At 41.7% G+C, this 15,560-nt stretch overlaps 1 protein-coding gene across 1 annotated transcript; it reads left to right on the forward strand.

Moving 5' to 3' along the window:
• The first annotated feature begins 1,004 nt into the window (after positions 1-1,004).
• Positions 1,005-3,937, forward strand: LOC136391230 (allergen Fel d 4-like). Its single transcript, XM_066362763.1, has 6 exons — positions 1,005-1,160; positions 1,513-1,649; positions 2,042-2,115; positions 3,131-3,241; positions 3,564-3,665; positions 3,840-3,937. Exons 1-6 carry the CDS (start codon positions 1,065-1,067, stop codon positions 3,935-3,937), a joined length of 618 nt encoding a protein of 205 aa, XP_066218860.1. The 5' UTR covers positions 1,005-1,064.
• The last annotated feature ends 11,623 nt before the right edge of the window (positions 3,938-15,560 follow it).

Here is a 15,560-nt window from a genome sequence, read left to right on the forward strand (position 1 = left end):
ACCCCAGCCCACTTTAAGCATGTGCCCCTTGAAATTCTGGGATGCAGTCAGTTTAATCACAAATACAAGGCCTGTTTAAATATTTGCATTCGGTAGGGACAAGAACACAGGATGCCGCCAAGGATTTTGGCCCAAGCAGTGGGGAGGATAGAATTGCCTTTCCTCCAGTCAGGTGGAGGAACTGGTTTTCTGGAGAAAGACACATTTCTTCTGTAAGACATTTTATTTGTTTCTCTAGCTAGAAAACAAAATGGCAATAACCTGAAAGAGGAGAGACAGAGAGAGAGAGAGAGTCCCAACCATAGCATAGTATATACATTTATAAAATAAAGATTGTATTGAGTAGGTACAGCATTTCCACACCTTCATCGAAAGTTGCTAGAAGAAATGGATAACATCTTTTACTTCTCCTTGTCTGTTAGGGGGTCTATGGTATGTACCAAAGTAGATTTACGTACTGATTAAACATTTGTTCATTCATTGTGGTTGAATTCAGAACACAAAAAATAGAAATTAAAATGTACCCATTAACAGACATCATACCTGTCAGATATTTTTTTATGAGACTCTATTCTAATCTACTGTATTTGAATGTATGTAATAGGTACTGTCATCTTTGGTAGAGACGGTTTCTCTGTTTCTGAGGGTAATTAAAACATAGAGACTCACCAATTTCTTCACGCCATGTGAGTGTGATCCATGGAGGGTCCACAAATGTCATTTCTCAGATCTCCATTCCTGCTGCTCATAAATGGTTTTATGTTTCACACTTAAATAGCTTCCAAATGACATTCTTTCATTACATGTTTTAATTTTTTTTGGAATGTGTGTTTTGAGTAATGTCAGGTCACCAAGTAGATCTAAAAGAGATGAGATTGACAGGAACAATTCTGGCCTCACACCAATGCACACAGACATTTGAGGAGTGGGAGGAGAAAAGGGTGCCCTGAGGACTATAGACGGGATCCAGACTTAATATAAAGACAGAGCCACTGGGGAGCGGAGCCACCATCAGGGAGACTCACCCCAGAGACTACAGCCGAGTCGGTGTTGTCCCTCCCAAGATGAAGCTGCTGCTGCTGTGTCTGGGGCTGACCCTGGTCTGTGCCCAGGAGGGAGGACACCATGAAGTTGTGACAAGCAACTTCGATATGTCAAAGGTAGAGTCGGGGGAGCATAGGGAGTCTGACTTTGGGGGTGGCTGTGGGGATACCGACGCAAGGTGGCTCCACAGGATGGGAAGAGGTTTTGACATGTTAGAAAAAGGGGTGGTTTTTAACATTGGTCTAAGACAAGTTGGCCACGTAGAAAGAGAACAGTACTTGGGGACCTCCATTTTCAGTGGAGGGACAGTGGAAATAGCCCCAAAAATGGTGTCAATTGTCCTGAGTTCTCATGCTGCCTTTACATGACCACTCAGAGTCTGGCCCATCGGACAGAGTTCACGGAGACGAGCGTCCATGAGATGCCCCGTCTTCTCATCTCACCCAGACTTTAACTGATTTATTACAGGTCTCAGGGGAGTGGTATACTGTTATGTTGGCCTCAGATGTGAAGGAAAGTATAGAAGAAAATGGTAACCTGAGGATCTATGTGGAATCCATTCAGGAACTGCCCAACTCTTCCTTATTTTTAAAATATCACACTAAGTAAGTAGCCTTTAATATTTGGGGGGAAAGAATGGAAGACTGCATATGCTCTTGTACCTTTACATATGTACGCGCACGCGCGCACACACACACACACACATACACCAAGACATATACACACATCACAGGCACAAACACACAGATACATGTGTATGCTTACATCGTAAGCCTGTACCCAAAATCTCAGTTACTCATCTGGCACTCTTCCATGGCTCTATGACCTGAATCTTTTCTAGACACAGAGAGAAGAACTATTGAGAGGAATTAATTTAAATGGGGCTATAGGAGGTCTGGGGTAATTAACTGGAACCGGACACTTGAGTTACAGGTAGAATGTGAGGGAAGCACCTCCAGCATATCTCTTGGCCTTTGGCTCATCCTTTGTTTTACAGAGAAAATGGAAAATGTGTTGAAATCAATCCTATTGGTATACCAACGAAAAGGAACGGTATATATAGTGCTATCTGTAAGTATACATAACAATGAGTCTTTGTAAATTCTATTTTAAATAGAAAGAAATTTGCTAAATTCCAATAGGTTCTTCATTTATTCTTTTTAAGTTAGAGGAGGGGAGACTGTGAGATAGACTGTCTAGCACCCTGACCATGACTCACTCAGCAATCCCAGTTTAGGACCCACGCTTGAACCAAGCAAGCTATTCTTAGTGACTGAGGCTGATGCCTCATACCAACTGAACTATCCTAGGTTCCCTGGGCCAACCCTCAAATAGTCAAGCCACTATTGGTTGCAAGGGAGGAAGAAAGGAAGTAGGCAAAGTAGGAGAGGAAGAGGAACTGATGATCACTTAACATGTGTGCCTTGACCAGAAATCAAACACGGGACGTCAGCACACTGGGCTGACGTTCTAATAACGTAGCCGTCTGGCGAGGTCCTTGATCTATTTAAGATCAAGGCTATTTAAGTAGTATACATCAGGTCACGTAATAGTCAATATCTTCAGGCTGGAAGAATCTTTTGTGTAAAAGCTGAGACCTAGTACATAAAGTCATTAGAATAAAATGGTTTTTTGGTCATATGTAACACCTGCAACAAAAGTAAAAGGGCACACAAAAAAAGTATGTTTTCCGAATAGCTTCTGAATCCCTGCTCACTCTCTGATGGTTTCTGGGGGTCACTGCCACAGTGCATTGCTTGGATCAGTGTTCGGTGTATAATGTCAGTGGGAATTATGGACTGGACAGAGATACAGAGATGGCAGAGATGGTCAAGAATAAAAGACATTATCCTCATGGAGAATAATAGAAGGTAAGTTGCAGCTGTGGTTGAATTTTCTACCACTAGTCATCAATGTGCCACTGGTTGTCATTCTACCCTTTGCAGACACCTGATGTAGCCTAGGGAGATATAAAGGAGAACATGAGATATCACTAGATCCTGTTCTGTGAAAGAGAATGGGTAAAGAGTTTCACTTGCTTCCCATGGACCAAAGAGTTCTATGCTGTGTTCTGTTTCATCCACAGATGATGGATACAATCTACTTCACATACTTGAAGCAGTGTATAGTGAATATCTGATTTATTACACCTTGCATTTCAAGAATAATAAAGTAACACAATTCATGGAGCTGTACGGTAGAGTATCTTCATGGTGACACTCACCTTGGAGGGGGTTGGAAACAAAATGTCCCTCCCATTCTTACTCTGGGACATCTGTCCTCCTCTGAAGAGAGGTGCTCACTATGGGGAACCTTACAGACTCGGTGATGGGAACATAAATCCCTCTCATGCCCAAGACATCCTAAAATGTCAAATTTAAGACCGGTTATACCTCATCTCTAACTTCTGCTTAAGCATCAATCACTGACATCCATTTCCCATCCATATGTTACCATGCCACCAAGAGCCTCAACGACCAACACAGAAGGCTTGGAAATTACTATTACTATTTCTGCAGGACGAAAACCAGACTTGAGTCCAACTATCAAGAAAAGGTTTGAGGAAATTGGCCGAGAACAGGGAATTCCTAAGGAAAACATCCTGGATGTGACCAATGGCGGTAAGTTTAGCTCTCTGGTTTTCTCTCCCCAAATTCCCTTGATACTGAATGGAGCCATTTATGGAAAGAAACACCTCCAATCAGTCCCGTCTGCCCTAACCTGGAAAATCCTTTGGATTCTTGCTGGGTAGTAAATGGGTTGGCGAGTGACTGTGCTCTGTTCTGCCTCTGCAGATCGCTGCCTCCACCTTCGAGGGAGTGATGATGCCCAGGGCTCCAGGTGGGTGATGTCTGATGAACAGGGTGTGGCCCAGGGATCACTGCTTTCCTAACCAATAAAGGGTTATTTCCATAGATTGCCATAAAAATAATTTGGTAAGAAGGATTTAGGGTAATTTCAAAATTTGGAGTAGTGGTGTCTGGATTTAGGACACATACATTCTGGGAATTTTAGAGCAAGTGACCTAAGCAATTAAAAGGAAAACAGTGATGTTTATCATACCTAGTCACTGTATGAATATCCTCCTGGTGAAATCTTCTCAGCAACGGATAATGTCCTTAATATTGTTAAGACTGAAAATGTGAAATAGGAAAAGAACACTAGGATGTGAGTATGAAACTCAAAGACATGTCTGTGTTTTCAAGCCTCAAAGCTGTGGTGTCACCCTCCAATTTGTGGCAATAATGTTTTCTCTTGATCTCTGCACATCCTTCATCCATAACTTCTGATCTGGAAATAGCCTGACTCACCTTCCAGTTGTCCTCCACCAGGAAAATTGGTTCTGTATTTCCTCATCTGCTTCCTACTTCAGATATGCTGTGGGGTTCTATTCAGATGATATATGGGGAATTCTTAGCAACTATGGCTTTTTTGGGACAACCGTTTTTGGGCCTTTGACCAGTTTAATGTCAGAAAATATTTTTACGGACCGGCCTTTAGGGTGGGACGGATAAATGTATCACGTGACCAAGACAAGGGTCAAGAGTGAGTCTTAGATGGATGTAACAGAGGGAATCTGGTCATTTTTAAAAAATAAAACTTTGTTCAGACTTAAATGTAAATAAAACGGAAATAATGTAAGTTATTTATTCTTTCTCTGTGGACCGGTACTAAATGGCCCATGGGACAGTACCGGTCTGTGGCCCAGGTGTTGGGGACCATTGTTGTAGAGTCAGCATTTAATAAAAATAGCTATAGTTAATTACATTCTTCCTCCATTTATAAAAAATTTCTCAAAATTTTTAAGTTGGACGATGGCAGACATCAGCTGTAAGTCCTTCTTAATTCCTCTTTCTTTTCATAGACTGAGTTTAGGGAAGGGTATAATAGGAACAGTCAGAGAAACGAAAAATCATTGAGTCAATGCACTCTTTCCCCATATTCTGTCTAATAACAAGTTAGAGGGCAGGTTGATGTTTATTTCTTTATCTTTTCTATGTGTAATAGAAATTGTCTTTGTCGCAATGGAACCCAGGAAGAGCTTAATGAGTGTCTTTGTTCTCTCTGTCATCTGCTTATTTAGTGCTGAGTGAATCCTTTCTCACCTGGGAGCCAGGGTCTTCCTTGAATGGTCCTCATGTCATCTTGTGACAAGGTGTTTGATTTGATTTTCATCACTATCATCCATGAAGACTTTATCCGGCCTCTTCAGGATTTTTTTGTAATCATCTAGAAAATCTTGGCAACTCGCTAAGAATCAAAGGTTTTCTTTAAATTTCCAACTGTCTTTACCAGACCGTGGTAAATTCTGTCATGAGTAAAATAAAATGTTCCTCTACCTGTCAATAAATGATTAGTCTTGCACTTATGGGATAATCTCTGTGTATATGAGCGTCATGGGGCTGATACAGTGAATGTGGGGCTTCCTTGGCCGTGTTCCCTAATGGTCCCCTTGTTCTTTTGAGTCTTTGCTGAGTTTCAGATTTTCCCATTCCTGCAGGAACTCTCTATCCCTGTGAGTGTTGCTTGCCCTTTACGTTGCCTATTCCTTAGTGACCATGGAAAGCAAACTCTGAGACTTGCCCCACACTTTGTACTCTCTGAGGATTCTCTCTCTCAATGGGAAGTGAGAGTTAGATGCTGCTGAGGCTGAGACCAGTCTCCGTGTGTCAGGACCTGTCTCCACACCCCAGCTTCTCTCTATCACCCATCTCTGCCAGTCAGCATCTCATGCTTTCAGAATACCTCCTTCAGCCTCCAGGTTATATGCTGCGCACCATTTCCGTGAGAGGCCACGAAATGTGAGCAGTGATGGTTCTTAGCATCCTGTACTGGGTGCCGTCAGGAGTAACCAAGGAGTTTGAAAGTTCTCACCTCTTATTTTGGGGACCTATGGGTTTGGAGAAAGCGAAGTTATGGTTCTTCTTCCACTTATAATTCTTTCCTCAAATCAGATGATTAAGAACAATGTCAGTTCCCTGGTGGTGATTCAGTAGTTTAAGCATCATCCTAGCCCACTGAGGTCAACTGTTTGATCCCGAGTCAGGGCAGGTAGGAGAAGTAATTAATATGTACACAAGAAAAAGGAACAACTAAATGAAACAACGAATTGATGCTTCTCTTGCTCTCTCAAACTCTCTCTCCTCAAAATCACTCAAAACAAACAAACACACATAAAAAAGTGTCAAAATCACACTTTGGTGTTGGAACAGAACTACATGGGGTGGGATTTGTCATGTACGAGAAACAACGCTGTCATCATGCGCATAAGGTTAATGACAGAAGGCTTTTTACGTATCTGACACTCGCCATCTTACTCTGCCTCCATGTCAGAAGAATAAGTTAGGTTCGGGCTTATTTCTCCTGACTTACACACTTGGCCTGGTCTGCGGCCAAGGGACAAACAGCTATGTAGAAAGCAAACCAGTCATGCTGGAATTGTCATTTTATATATTACCATTAATGAAACAGACAAAATATTCTAAACAAAATATGTACTCGCAAGCTTGAACACATTAAAAAAACATTACCTCACAATTAAGTGGGATTCATTCCAGGAGCAGCAGGATGGTTCAACATATGTAAATAGATCAACTTAATACATCTCATCAACAAAACAAAGAAGAAAAATCATAGGATCCTATCTATAGATTCTCAAAAGGTATTTAATAAGACACAACATCCTCTTACGTTTAAAACACTCAATAAATTCTGAATAGAAAAAAATACCTCTACATAATTGTGGCCTTTATGACAAACCATCCACTTATATCATACTAAATGGTGAAAAAAAATGAAGGCTTTTCTTTAAAACCAGGAGAAAGTCATGGCTACCCACTCTCTCTATTCTTATTCAACATAATTCTGGAAGTTTGAGCCAAAGCAATCAGGCAAGAGAAAGAAATAAAGGCATCCATATTGGGAAAGAAGTAAAGGTATGACTTTTTACAGATGACATGATCCTGCATATAGAAAATGCAAGACTCCACCAAAAAATCTACTAGAAATAATAAACCAACACAGTGAAGTTGCAGGATACAAAATCAATATACAAAAGTCTATTACTTTCCCATATGCAATGAATGAAACCTCAAAAAAATGACCTAAAAAATTTCCTTTTACAATTGTAATAAAAAAATAAAATACCTAGGAGTAAAGTTAAGAAAGGATGTGAAGGACCTATATACTGAAAACTACAAAACATTATTGAAAGAAATTGAAAAGACACAATGAAATGGAAAAATATTTCATGTTCATAGAATGAAAGAATCAACATAGTTAAAAGACCACATTTTCCAAAGCAATATACAAATTTAATAGAATCTTCATTAAAATCCCAATGTCATCTTTTAAAAAAAAGAACAAAAAATTACCAGGTTTTAAAAATTATCATAATAATTTTCTAATAGCCAAAGCAATCCTGAGGAAAAAAAATGAAGCCAAAGTTATCACTCTACCTGACTTCAAATTATACTACAGAGCCACAATACTGAAAACAGCATGGTATTGGCAGAAACACAGACATATAAACCAATGGAACAGAATAGAGAGACCAGAAAAAAACCACATGTATATGGGCAAATCATCTTTGTTTGACAAAGGAAACAAAAGCACACAATAAAATAAAGAAAGCCTCTTCAATTCATAGGGGTGGAAAAAGGGAAAGCCACATGCAAAGGAGTGAAACTTGACTACAGTTTGTTGCTATCACAAAAATTAATTCAAACTGGATGAAAGACCTAAATATAAGACCTGAAACAATAAATAACATAGAAAAAAACATAGGTAGTATACTCCTGAAACACAGCTGTGGAGAACAATTTATAAATTTGACCCCAAAGGAAAGGGAAGGAAAGGCAAAAATAAATGAATGGGACTATATCATACTAAAAAGCTTCTGCACTGCTAAAGAAACTGACAACAAAACAGATAAGCAGTCAACTAAATGGGAGATGATATTTGGAAACAACAGCTCCGATAAGGAATTAATATCCAAAATACATAAAGAACTCACTAAGCTCAAGCAAACAATTCAATTAAAATATGGGAAGAGGGCCTGAACAGACACTTCCTCCAAGATGACATACAAATGGTTAGCAGATATAGGAAAAGATGCTCATCTTCAGTTCTTATTTGAGAAATGCAAATCAAAACTACAGTGAGATACCGCCTCACATCTCTTAGATTGGCTATTATCAACAAGACAGGTAATAAAAAACATTGGAGATACTATGGAGCAAAAGAAACCCTCATTACCTGCTGGTGAGAATGCAAATTAGTAACATCATTATGGAAGAAAGTATGGTGTTTACTCAAACACCAAGAATAGAAATGCCAAATGACCCAGCAATCCCTCTACTGGGTATCTACCCCGAACACTCTAAAATATTGGTACATAAATACACATGCACCCCCATGTTCATTACAGTATTATTCACAGTGGCCAAGACATGGAAACAACTGAAGTGTCCTTTGATAGAAGACAGAATAAAGAAGATATGGTACATATATACAATAGAACACTACCTAGCCAAAAGAAACGATGACATAGTGACATTTATTACAACATGGATGGAACTTGAGAACACGATACTGAGTGAAATAAGAAAATCAGAAAAAGCTAAGAACTGTATGATTTCAGACATAGGTGGGATATAAAAATGAGACTCATATACATAGATAAAAGTGAAGTGGTTACTTGGGGAAGGGGGACACAGGAGGCAGGGTGGGGGAAAGGGGGTAAACAGCAACAAATATACGGTGACTGAAAATGATTTGACTTTGGTGATAGGTATACAACATAATCAACAGTTCAAATGCTATAGAAATGTTCACCCGAAACTATGTACTTTTATTAAGAAAATTCACCTCGTTAAATTTAATTTTCTAAAAGAAAAAAAAAACACCAGACAAGCTAATGGTCACCAGTCATGGCCTAGGTTATTTGGGAATGTTTAGAGCATTACAAACAATAACAGTCAATGCACAGGGAGCCACTTGGATGACAGGCGGTGGCTGAGGTGCCACAGTTTAGGAAACTACAGCCCAGGGGAGGCACAGACAGATTCTCTGCTGCTCCTGGGTCAGGATGGCAGCTTGAACTCCCTCTGAAACCTACCCCTCAGTTCCAAACATTTCCAGCAAATGAAGCAGGGAATGCTAAGAACACTCAAAAGCAATGAGTGAAGGCATCAGTCAATCAGAAAGAGAGCAGAGCAGTCATTCTCAAAAGAAAAGGAAAAAGAAAAACAGTCCTGAATGCTGGGTACTGAGTACAGATCAGGGTCACCCATGCAGGGTGGGTCATATCCCTCAGGCAGGGAGGTTGACTGACGATGCAAAGCTCTGAGAAGCAGCATCTGAATCAGTGACTTGGAGACAGGCCCTGTCCCTCTGCTGGGGTCACAGAAAGAAGCTGACTGTCTGTGGCCTGAAAGGAGGCACCACTACCCATTTGAGAGTGAAACACATGCAGTCCTTGCCATCTGGAACGGCCTGACCCCCATGGCTTGGCTTCAATGTTATCACCAGCAGGCCTGATGGGCACAGGTAAGAGGATTGTGCTGTGAGACACAAACAGTCTCATTAAACATCAGAGGTCACTCCAAGATCATTAAGCATTTTAAAGTACAATCCAAAAACATATCTATCTCTCAGCTAAAATGAATAACTGCTGCTTCTTTATCAAGTACAGCTTTACAGTCATGCTTATCTACACTCTGTATAGGTGAGATTTATGGATGCACTTAATGATAGACTTCCCTGATCACAGCATGCAACCTAGAATTTTTATAGATTGTCCACAAGGCTTGCAATAGGTTCTTCCTAACGTGCTCTGACTGAGACACCATGGTTCCCCATTGTGAGCATACTTCCTAGCTACAATAATTAACCCAGTCTTTTCAACCACAGTAATGGACCTGGTGGTCTTTGTTTGAAGATATTTGATACTCACATTTTTAGGATTAGGCTCCAGCTTACTCCATGCATGTATCCACCTGAAGTTCTGAGATGCAGCAAGCTTAATCACATATGCAGGGCCTCTTTCAATGTTTGCATGTGGTAGGGGCAAGGACACAGGATGCCTCCAAGGATTTTGGCCTGAGTCGTGGGGAGGATAGAATTGCCTTTACTCTAGTCAGGTGGAGGGACCTGCTTATTGGGGAAAGATAAATGTCTCCAGCTGGACATTTCATTAGTTTCTGTAGGTAGAAAAAGGAATTATAATAACACAAGAAAGGGAGAGGGAGAGAGAGACCCAACCATAGTCTAGTAGGGTTTAGTCAAGATTGAATTAGTTTTACTCTCGTGTGAAAAATTCGAAAAGAGTGCTGCAGGTTGGCTGGCAACTCTATTCCACAGAGTCATTCAGGAACCCAGTTCTTTCTCTGTGATGTCTCCTCCCATCCTAGGGCTTTGTCCTCATGTATTAGACCAAAGATGGATTTCAAGACATAAGGGATCAGAGAATGTTGTGGCAACATGACCTTATTGTCATTGTCCTCTTTGGCTCTGGTTCTGGTAGAATATTCCTTGTCAATTTTCCTCCATAAACACACACCATTAGCTTATGCAGGTTCGGAGAAATTACTTTGAATATTCATGAATCACATGCTTTTGGTATAGACCTGTAAATCCAGTAGCCCTGCCACCATCATAGCTGCCTGGTCCATGCAGGTTTGCATTAGATTTGGACAGACCATAATGAAACTATGGAGCTGAGAACTGGTGGGCCATTAGCTTTAATCCTAGCTTTCATCCAGCGGGCAAGAAATACATACAGTGGAAAAACACTTCCCTTTTTATTTAGGGCTCCCAAAGCCACTGACTTATCTGAGTTTTCCTAGAATCAAAGTTTCTACCTCATCAGCCTTTTTTATCTCTGTTCCCCATCTCCTTCTCTCTGCACAAACTGCACAAACTGCCATCTCCTTCAGCATTCCGCCATCTTGCCTGCTTCACCTCTCCTCCACATGGCCTTTATCTGCTCTCCTCTCTGCTCTCCTAGAACGTAATCACTCTTTCCCCGGAACGTGATCTCTCTTCCTTTTAAAACCTTTTGGGACAAAAGCATTCCCCAACACATATTAATATAATCACACCCATCCCAAACAAGTAGGGTAACTAATATCATCACCTGGTAACAGGCTTCCATGTGGGTTGTGCCATCTTTAACAAAGTAAGCATATTATGATATATTTTACCTGTCCAACAAGACCAGACTTAAATTTCTCTTGGCAGTGCAAATCCCTCAGAAACCTAATACTTCTGATGTATTTGCCTTTTTAAGACTTATGTATTCACTTTATAGGGAAGAGAGACAGAGACAGAAGAGGGGAGGAGCAGGAAGCCTCAACTCCCTTATATGCCTTGACCAGGTCTGCCCAGGGTTTCGAACCAGCGACTTCATGTTCCAGATTGATGCTTTATCCACTGTGCCACCACGGTCAGACTGTATTTGCCTTTTAACTTCTCTGAGTGCAGTAATCAGAGAACAAAATTCAAACTAGACATAAAGTTGAGGTCTAAAACAGGTATTTTCTAAACAGACCTTTATGCCTGTTGGGCAAATAAGTTTGTAAAATGTATTTTTTAGGTTTGCTGACTTATATTTTGCATTGGCCTGGACAGCGCCATGTGTATGTAGTCGGTGAAAGGCTGTGGGGCTTGCCATCAGGGCAGCAGATTGCAAATTGTGGATTACCTTCCTGCTTGGGAGGGACCATTGTATTGCTAATGTTTGCTGGAGAAGGGAATTTTCCCCCAGTCTGGGTTTTGCAGGAAGAGAAGAAGGAGTGCCAATGTGAAACCTGAGCTAAGGGGCTTTGGTATTTTGGCTGAGGCTGGTGGGGACCTTTGATTCCAGGAGGAACTGGAGAAATTTTTCCAGGGGTGGAACTGGAAAATGCGTCAGGGCCTTGGTAGCTCTGTATGAGAGGGAAGCAGTCTTCCCTGCCTGTTTGCTTGTCTGTTGGAAAGATACTTTAATAAACTGAATGTCCACCATTTTTTGGCTCCACCATTTTTTTCCAATCTGCGTGAATCCAATGAGAACCTGCATGGCTAGGATGGTTGTGGCCACTGGCCATACAATGCCCTACCTACTCCATCTCCTTTTCTTAACTTAATTGGGGTATTGGGCAGATAAAGTATATCATGCTCACTTTGTTAAAGATAACGCTGCCCATTTGGTGGCCGTTGCCCAGGAGATATTAATGTGTGTTGAGAATCCTTGTAGCCTGTGGCTTGGTTTTGGGATTAAGCTTTTCCCACCGTTTTTGATGTGGGGCGGTACAATCCAATCATGCCTCAGAGAAGTGAATTTGTAGTAGAGACTGTTAGATTCAGGGAGTACTGGAGCTGCCAAAGAGTGTAACTATTGCAGGAACAGTAAGTGCTGATATGGCTCCTGTGAGGCTGGGAACAAAGAAGGTCAGAGACCCTTATCAGAAGTTTAGGTTTGAAATTCGCCACTAAGCTAAAACCGGCCCCTGTTGCTATGCCGGCCCCTGTTGCTATGCTGCATGTGACCTCCCTAGCCAATAGCTAAACTGCCACATCTGCTTCTGTCTATGCTTGCTCACTTAGGATATATAAGGGCCTGGCTGTAAGCTCCAGGCGCGGCTCCCATTTGCAGCTCCTTGTGGGCAAGGTGTCTCCGGATATCTCGGGAGTTCGCCCCTGCGCAGGTTAAACTGGCCAATAAAGTAACATCTTAACTCCTGAAAGTCTCCGACATTTGTTCTCGTACCCGGTGGATGCTACAGAGACTTCCCTCTTTTGTATATTGGATTAAAGGTTATGGATCTACACTCTAAAATGGGGGCAGAACAGGAGCTTACTCTCTTGGTTCCTGGGTTGATTAGCATGAGAGAGCAGAGGGAGCAGAGCAGAGAGCAGAAAGAGGCCACATGGCCAGGTGAAGCAGCCAAGATGGCGGAGTGCTGAGTGAGATGCCAGTTTGTGTAGAGTTTGTGTAGAGAGAAGGAAGTTGATGGGGAACTGAGGAGAATAAGGCTGGTGAGCTAGAAACCTTTGATTCTAGGAAACTCGGATAAGTCAGTGGCTTTGTGAGCACTGAATGTGAGTGGGTTTTGGAGCCCAGTGTGTATTTTTACTTGCCCGCTGGGTGCAAGCTAGGATTAAAGACAATGGCCCATCAGCTTTTGGCTCCGTTGTTTCTTTACCGACTGTCCGAATCCAATGCGAACCTGCATGGGACGGGCTGCTGTGATGGTAGTGGTGGCCCTGGCCGTGGCTACTGGTTTTACATGGGGCCATAAAAAACAACAGTTTAGGGTGCATGGGCACTTAATCCCTCTTCTCCAGCATCATGCTACCTTTTGTGGCAGCAGTGTTATCTCCTAGGAGACTAGACTCCATTTCACAGCCACTACTTACAGCCGCTTCACTTTAGGGCAAAAGAATTGTGACCCTGTAAGGCCAGGGGCCACCATTATCACTGCCATGCAGGTGCTGGTCTCCATTATATTAGGAATAAGGTTAAAGAAACAGTAGAGCAAAAAAAATGGTGGGCCATAACTTTATTCTAGTTTCACACCCGGCCAGCAAGAAACACACAGAGGGAAAACACTTCCCTTGTAATTCAGGACTCCCAAAGCCACTGATCTTCTCCATCCTCTTTACTCTCATCCTGCAAAAATGGCTTCCTCCTCTCTGCACAAACTGGCTGCTTTCTCTTTCCCTGACATTTTGGTTTCTTCTTCTTCTTCTTCTTCTTCTTCTTCTTCTTCTTCTTCTATTTCTTCCTCCTTCTTAAAAATTAAATGGGCCCACAAAGACCTCTTTTCCAGGGGGTATATTAGCATAACAATGGCCCTTCCTAAGCAGGAAGGTAATTAGCAGTTTCAAGTGGGCAGTGCCTTTTTTAACAATAAAAGTGAGCAAACTCAAAAATCAGAAATTTTACAAACTCATTTGCCCAACAGACCCTCACTCAGCTTGGAGTCAGGCTGCAGCAGAGGGGCATTCCTTAGCAAAGTCGTGCAACCTCTCTCTCTACTTGCAGCCTGACTGGCTGAACCCAAGTACCACTCTCATAAGTTTGCTGAAAGCTGCAAGCAGTCCCAGACACAATACCAATATTCCAACACCCTGAACCTTTATTCTGCTTGTCCTAGCTCTACAGCCTGTGTCTGCATGTGGTCTTTCTCCACACACAGCAGACAACTGTTTGACCAAATGTTTTCCCAGCATGCACTGAGACTTACCAGCTTTCCAAGCTGTGACAGCTAAAACCTTGACGCCCAACACCACCTTCCTCCAGTACATTGGTGTAAAGCCAGGAGCCACCATCACAGTTATTCACATGCAGGTTCACATTAGATTCAGACAGACAGGAAATAAACAATGGAGCCAAGAACTGGTGGGACATTAGCTTTAATTCTAGCTTGCACCCAGCGGGCAAGTAAAAACACACACTGGGCTACAAAACCCACTAATTCAGTGTTCACAAAGCTACTGACTTTATCCGAATTTCCCAGAATCAAAGGTTTCTAGCTCACCAAACTTACTCACCTCTGTTCCCCATCTCCTTCCTTCCCCTTGCCCAAACTCTGCACATACTGGCTTCTCCTTCAGCACTCTGCCATCTTGGTTGCTTCTCCTGGCCTTCTCCACGTGGCCTTTATCTGCTCCCTTTTCTCTGCTCTCTTTTAATGTTAATCTCAGGAACTGAGAGAGCAAGCTCCCCGTCTGCCCCATTTTATAGTACAGAAATCAAAACTTTTAATCCAATATACAAAATAGGGAAGTCTCTAATACAAAGTCACTTATCTGAGGCATGATGGGATTGTACCACCCCACATCAAAAAGGGTGGGAAAGGCTTAGTCCTAAAACCAAGCCCCAGGCTACAAGGATCCTGCCTGCCCACAGCCTGCCCCCAGCACACATAAATATAACCAGGGCGACGGCTTCCTCGTGGGAAGCGCCATCTTTAACAAAATAAGCATACTATATTTTATCTGCCCAACAATCAGCCACATTTTTTATGTTCTCTCAGTCACCTCAGCTAGTAAGTACCCACCAAATCCCTTGCTCATTTAAACAAGGCTTGGAAAATAAACATCATGTTTTAATCAGACATTGCATGTGTTCATAAAGATCTAGATCTATTAATAGGGGTCTTAAATGTGTAGCAATTCAAGCCTTAAGAAGATCAAAGGCTGGAGATATTTGCTGCTGGTTTGCACAGGGCTATTACACTATAGTTTGAACGTCAGAAGTCTGACTGGTGGATCACTGGATGAAAATGAGATGAGCTCGTGTCTTTCAATTTATTCAGACCACCTTCCATGTCCTTTCTTATAGTTTAAATATTGTCTATTTGGTAGTCTTCTTGTGATTTTGGTTTTTAATTCCTCTATACTTTTACCAATTTGTTTGTTTGTTTTACAGGGTAAAATTTTAATATTTAAATTTATCACCTGGACTCAATTTAGATGATCCCTGCTTTTTTGGCAACCTCCAAAGCATCATGGTTGAAACTAGTCAA

This window comes from Saccopteryx leptura, chromosome 2 (genome assembly GCF_036850995.1).
Source record: "Saccopteryx leptura isolate mSacLep1 chromosome 2, mSacLep1_pri_phased_curated, whole genome shotgun sequence".
Classification (NCBI taxonomy): Eukaryota; Metazoa; Chordata; class Mammalia; order Chiroptera; family Emballonuridae; genus Saccopteryx; species Saccopteryx leptura.

Excerpts from the sequence above, each read along its gene's own strand:
- LOC136391230 (XM_066362763.1), top strand. The coding sequence starts at position 1,065 with ATGAAGCTGCTGCTGCTGTGTCTGGGGCTGACCCTGGTCTGTGCCCAG. Across the intron at positions 1,161-1,512 it reads GCAACTTCGATATGTCAAAG|GTCTCAGGGGAGTGGTATAC; the intron begins GTAGAGTCGGGG and ends GATTTATTACAG. Across the intron at positions 1,650-2,041 it reads TTTTTAAAATATCACACTAA|AGAAAATGGAAAATGTGTTG; the intron begins GTAAGTAGCCTT and ends TTTGTTTTACAG.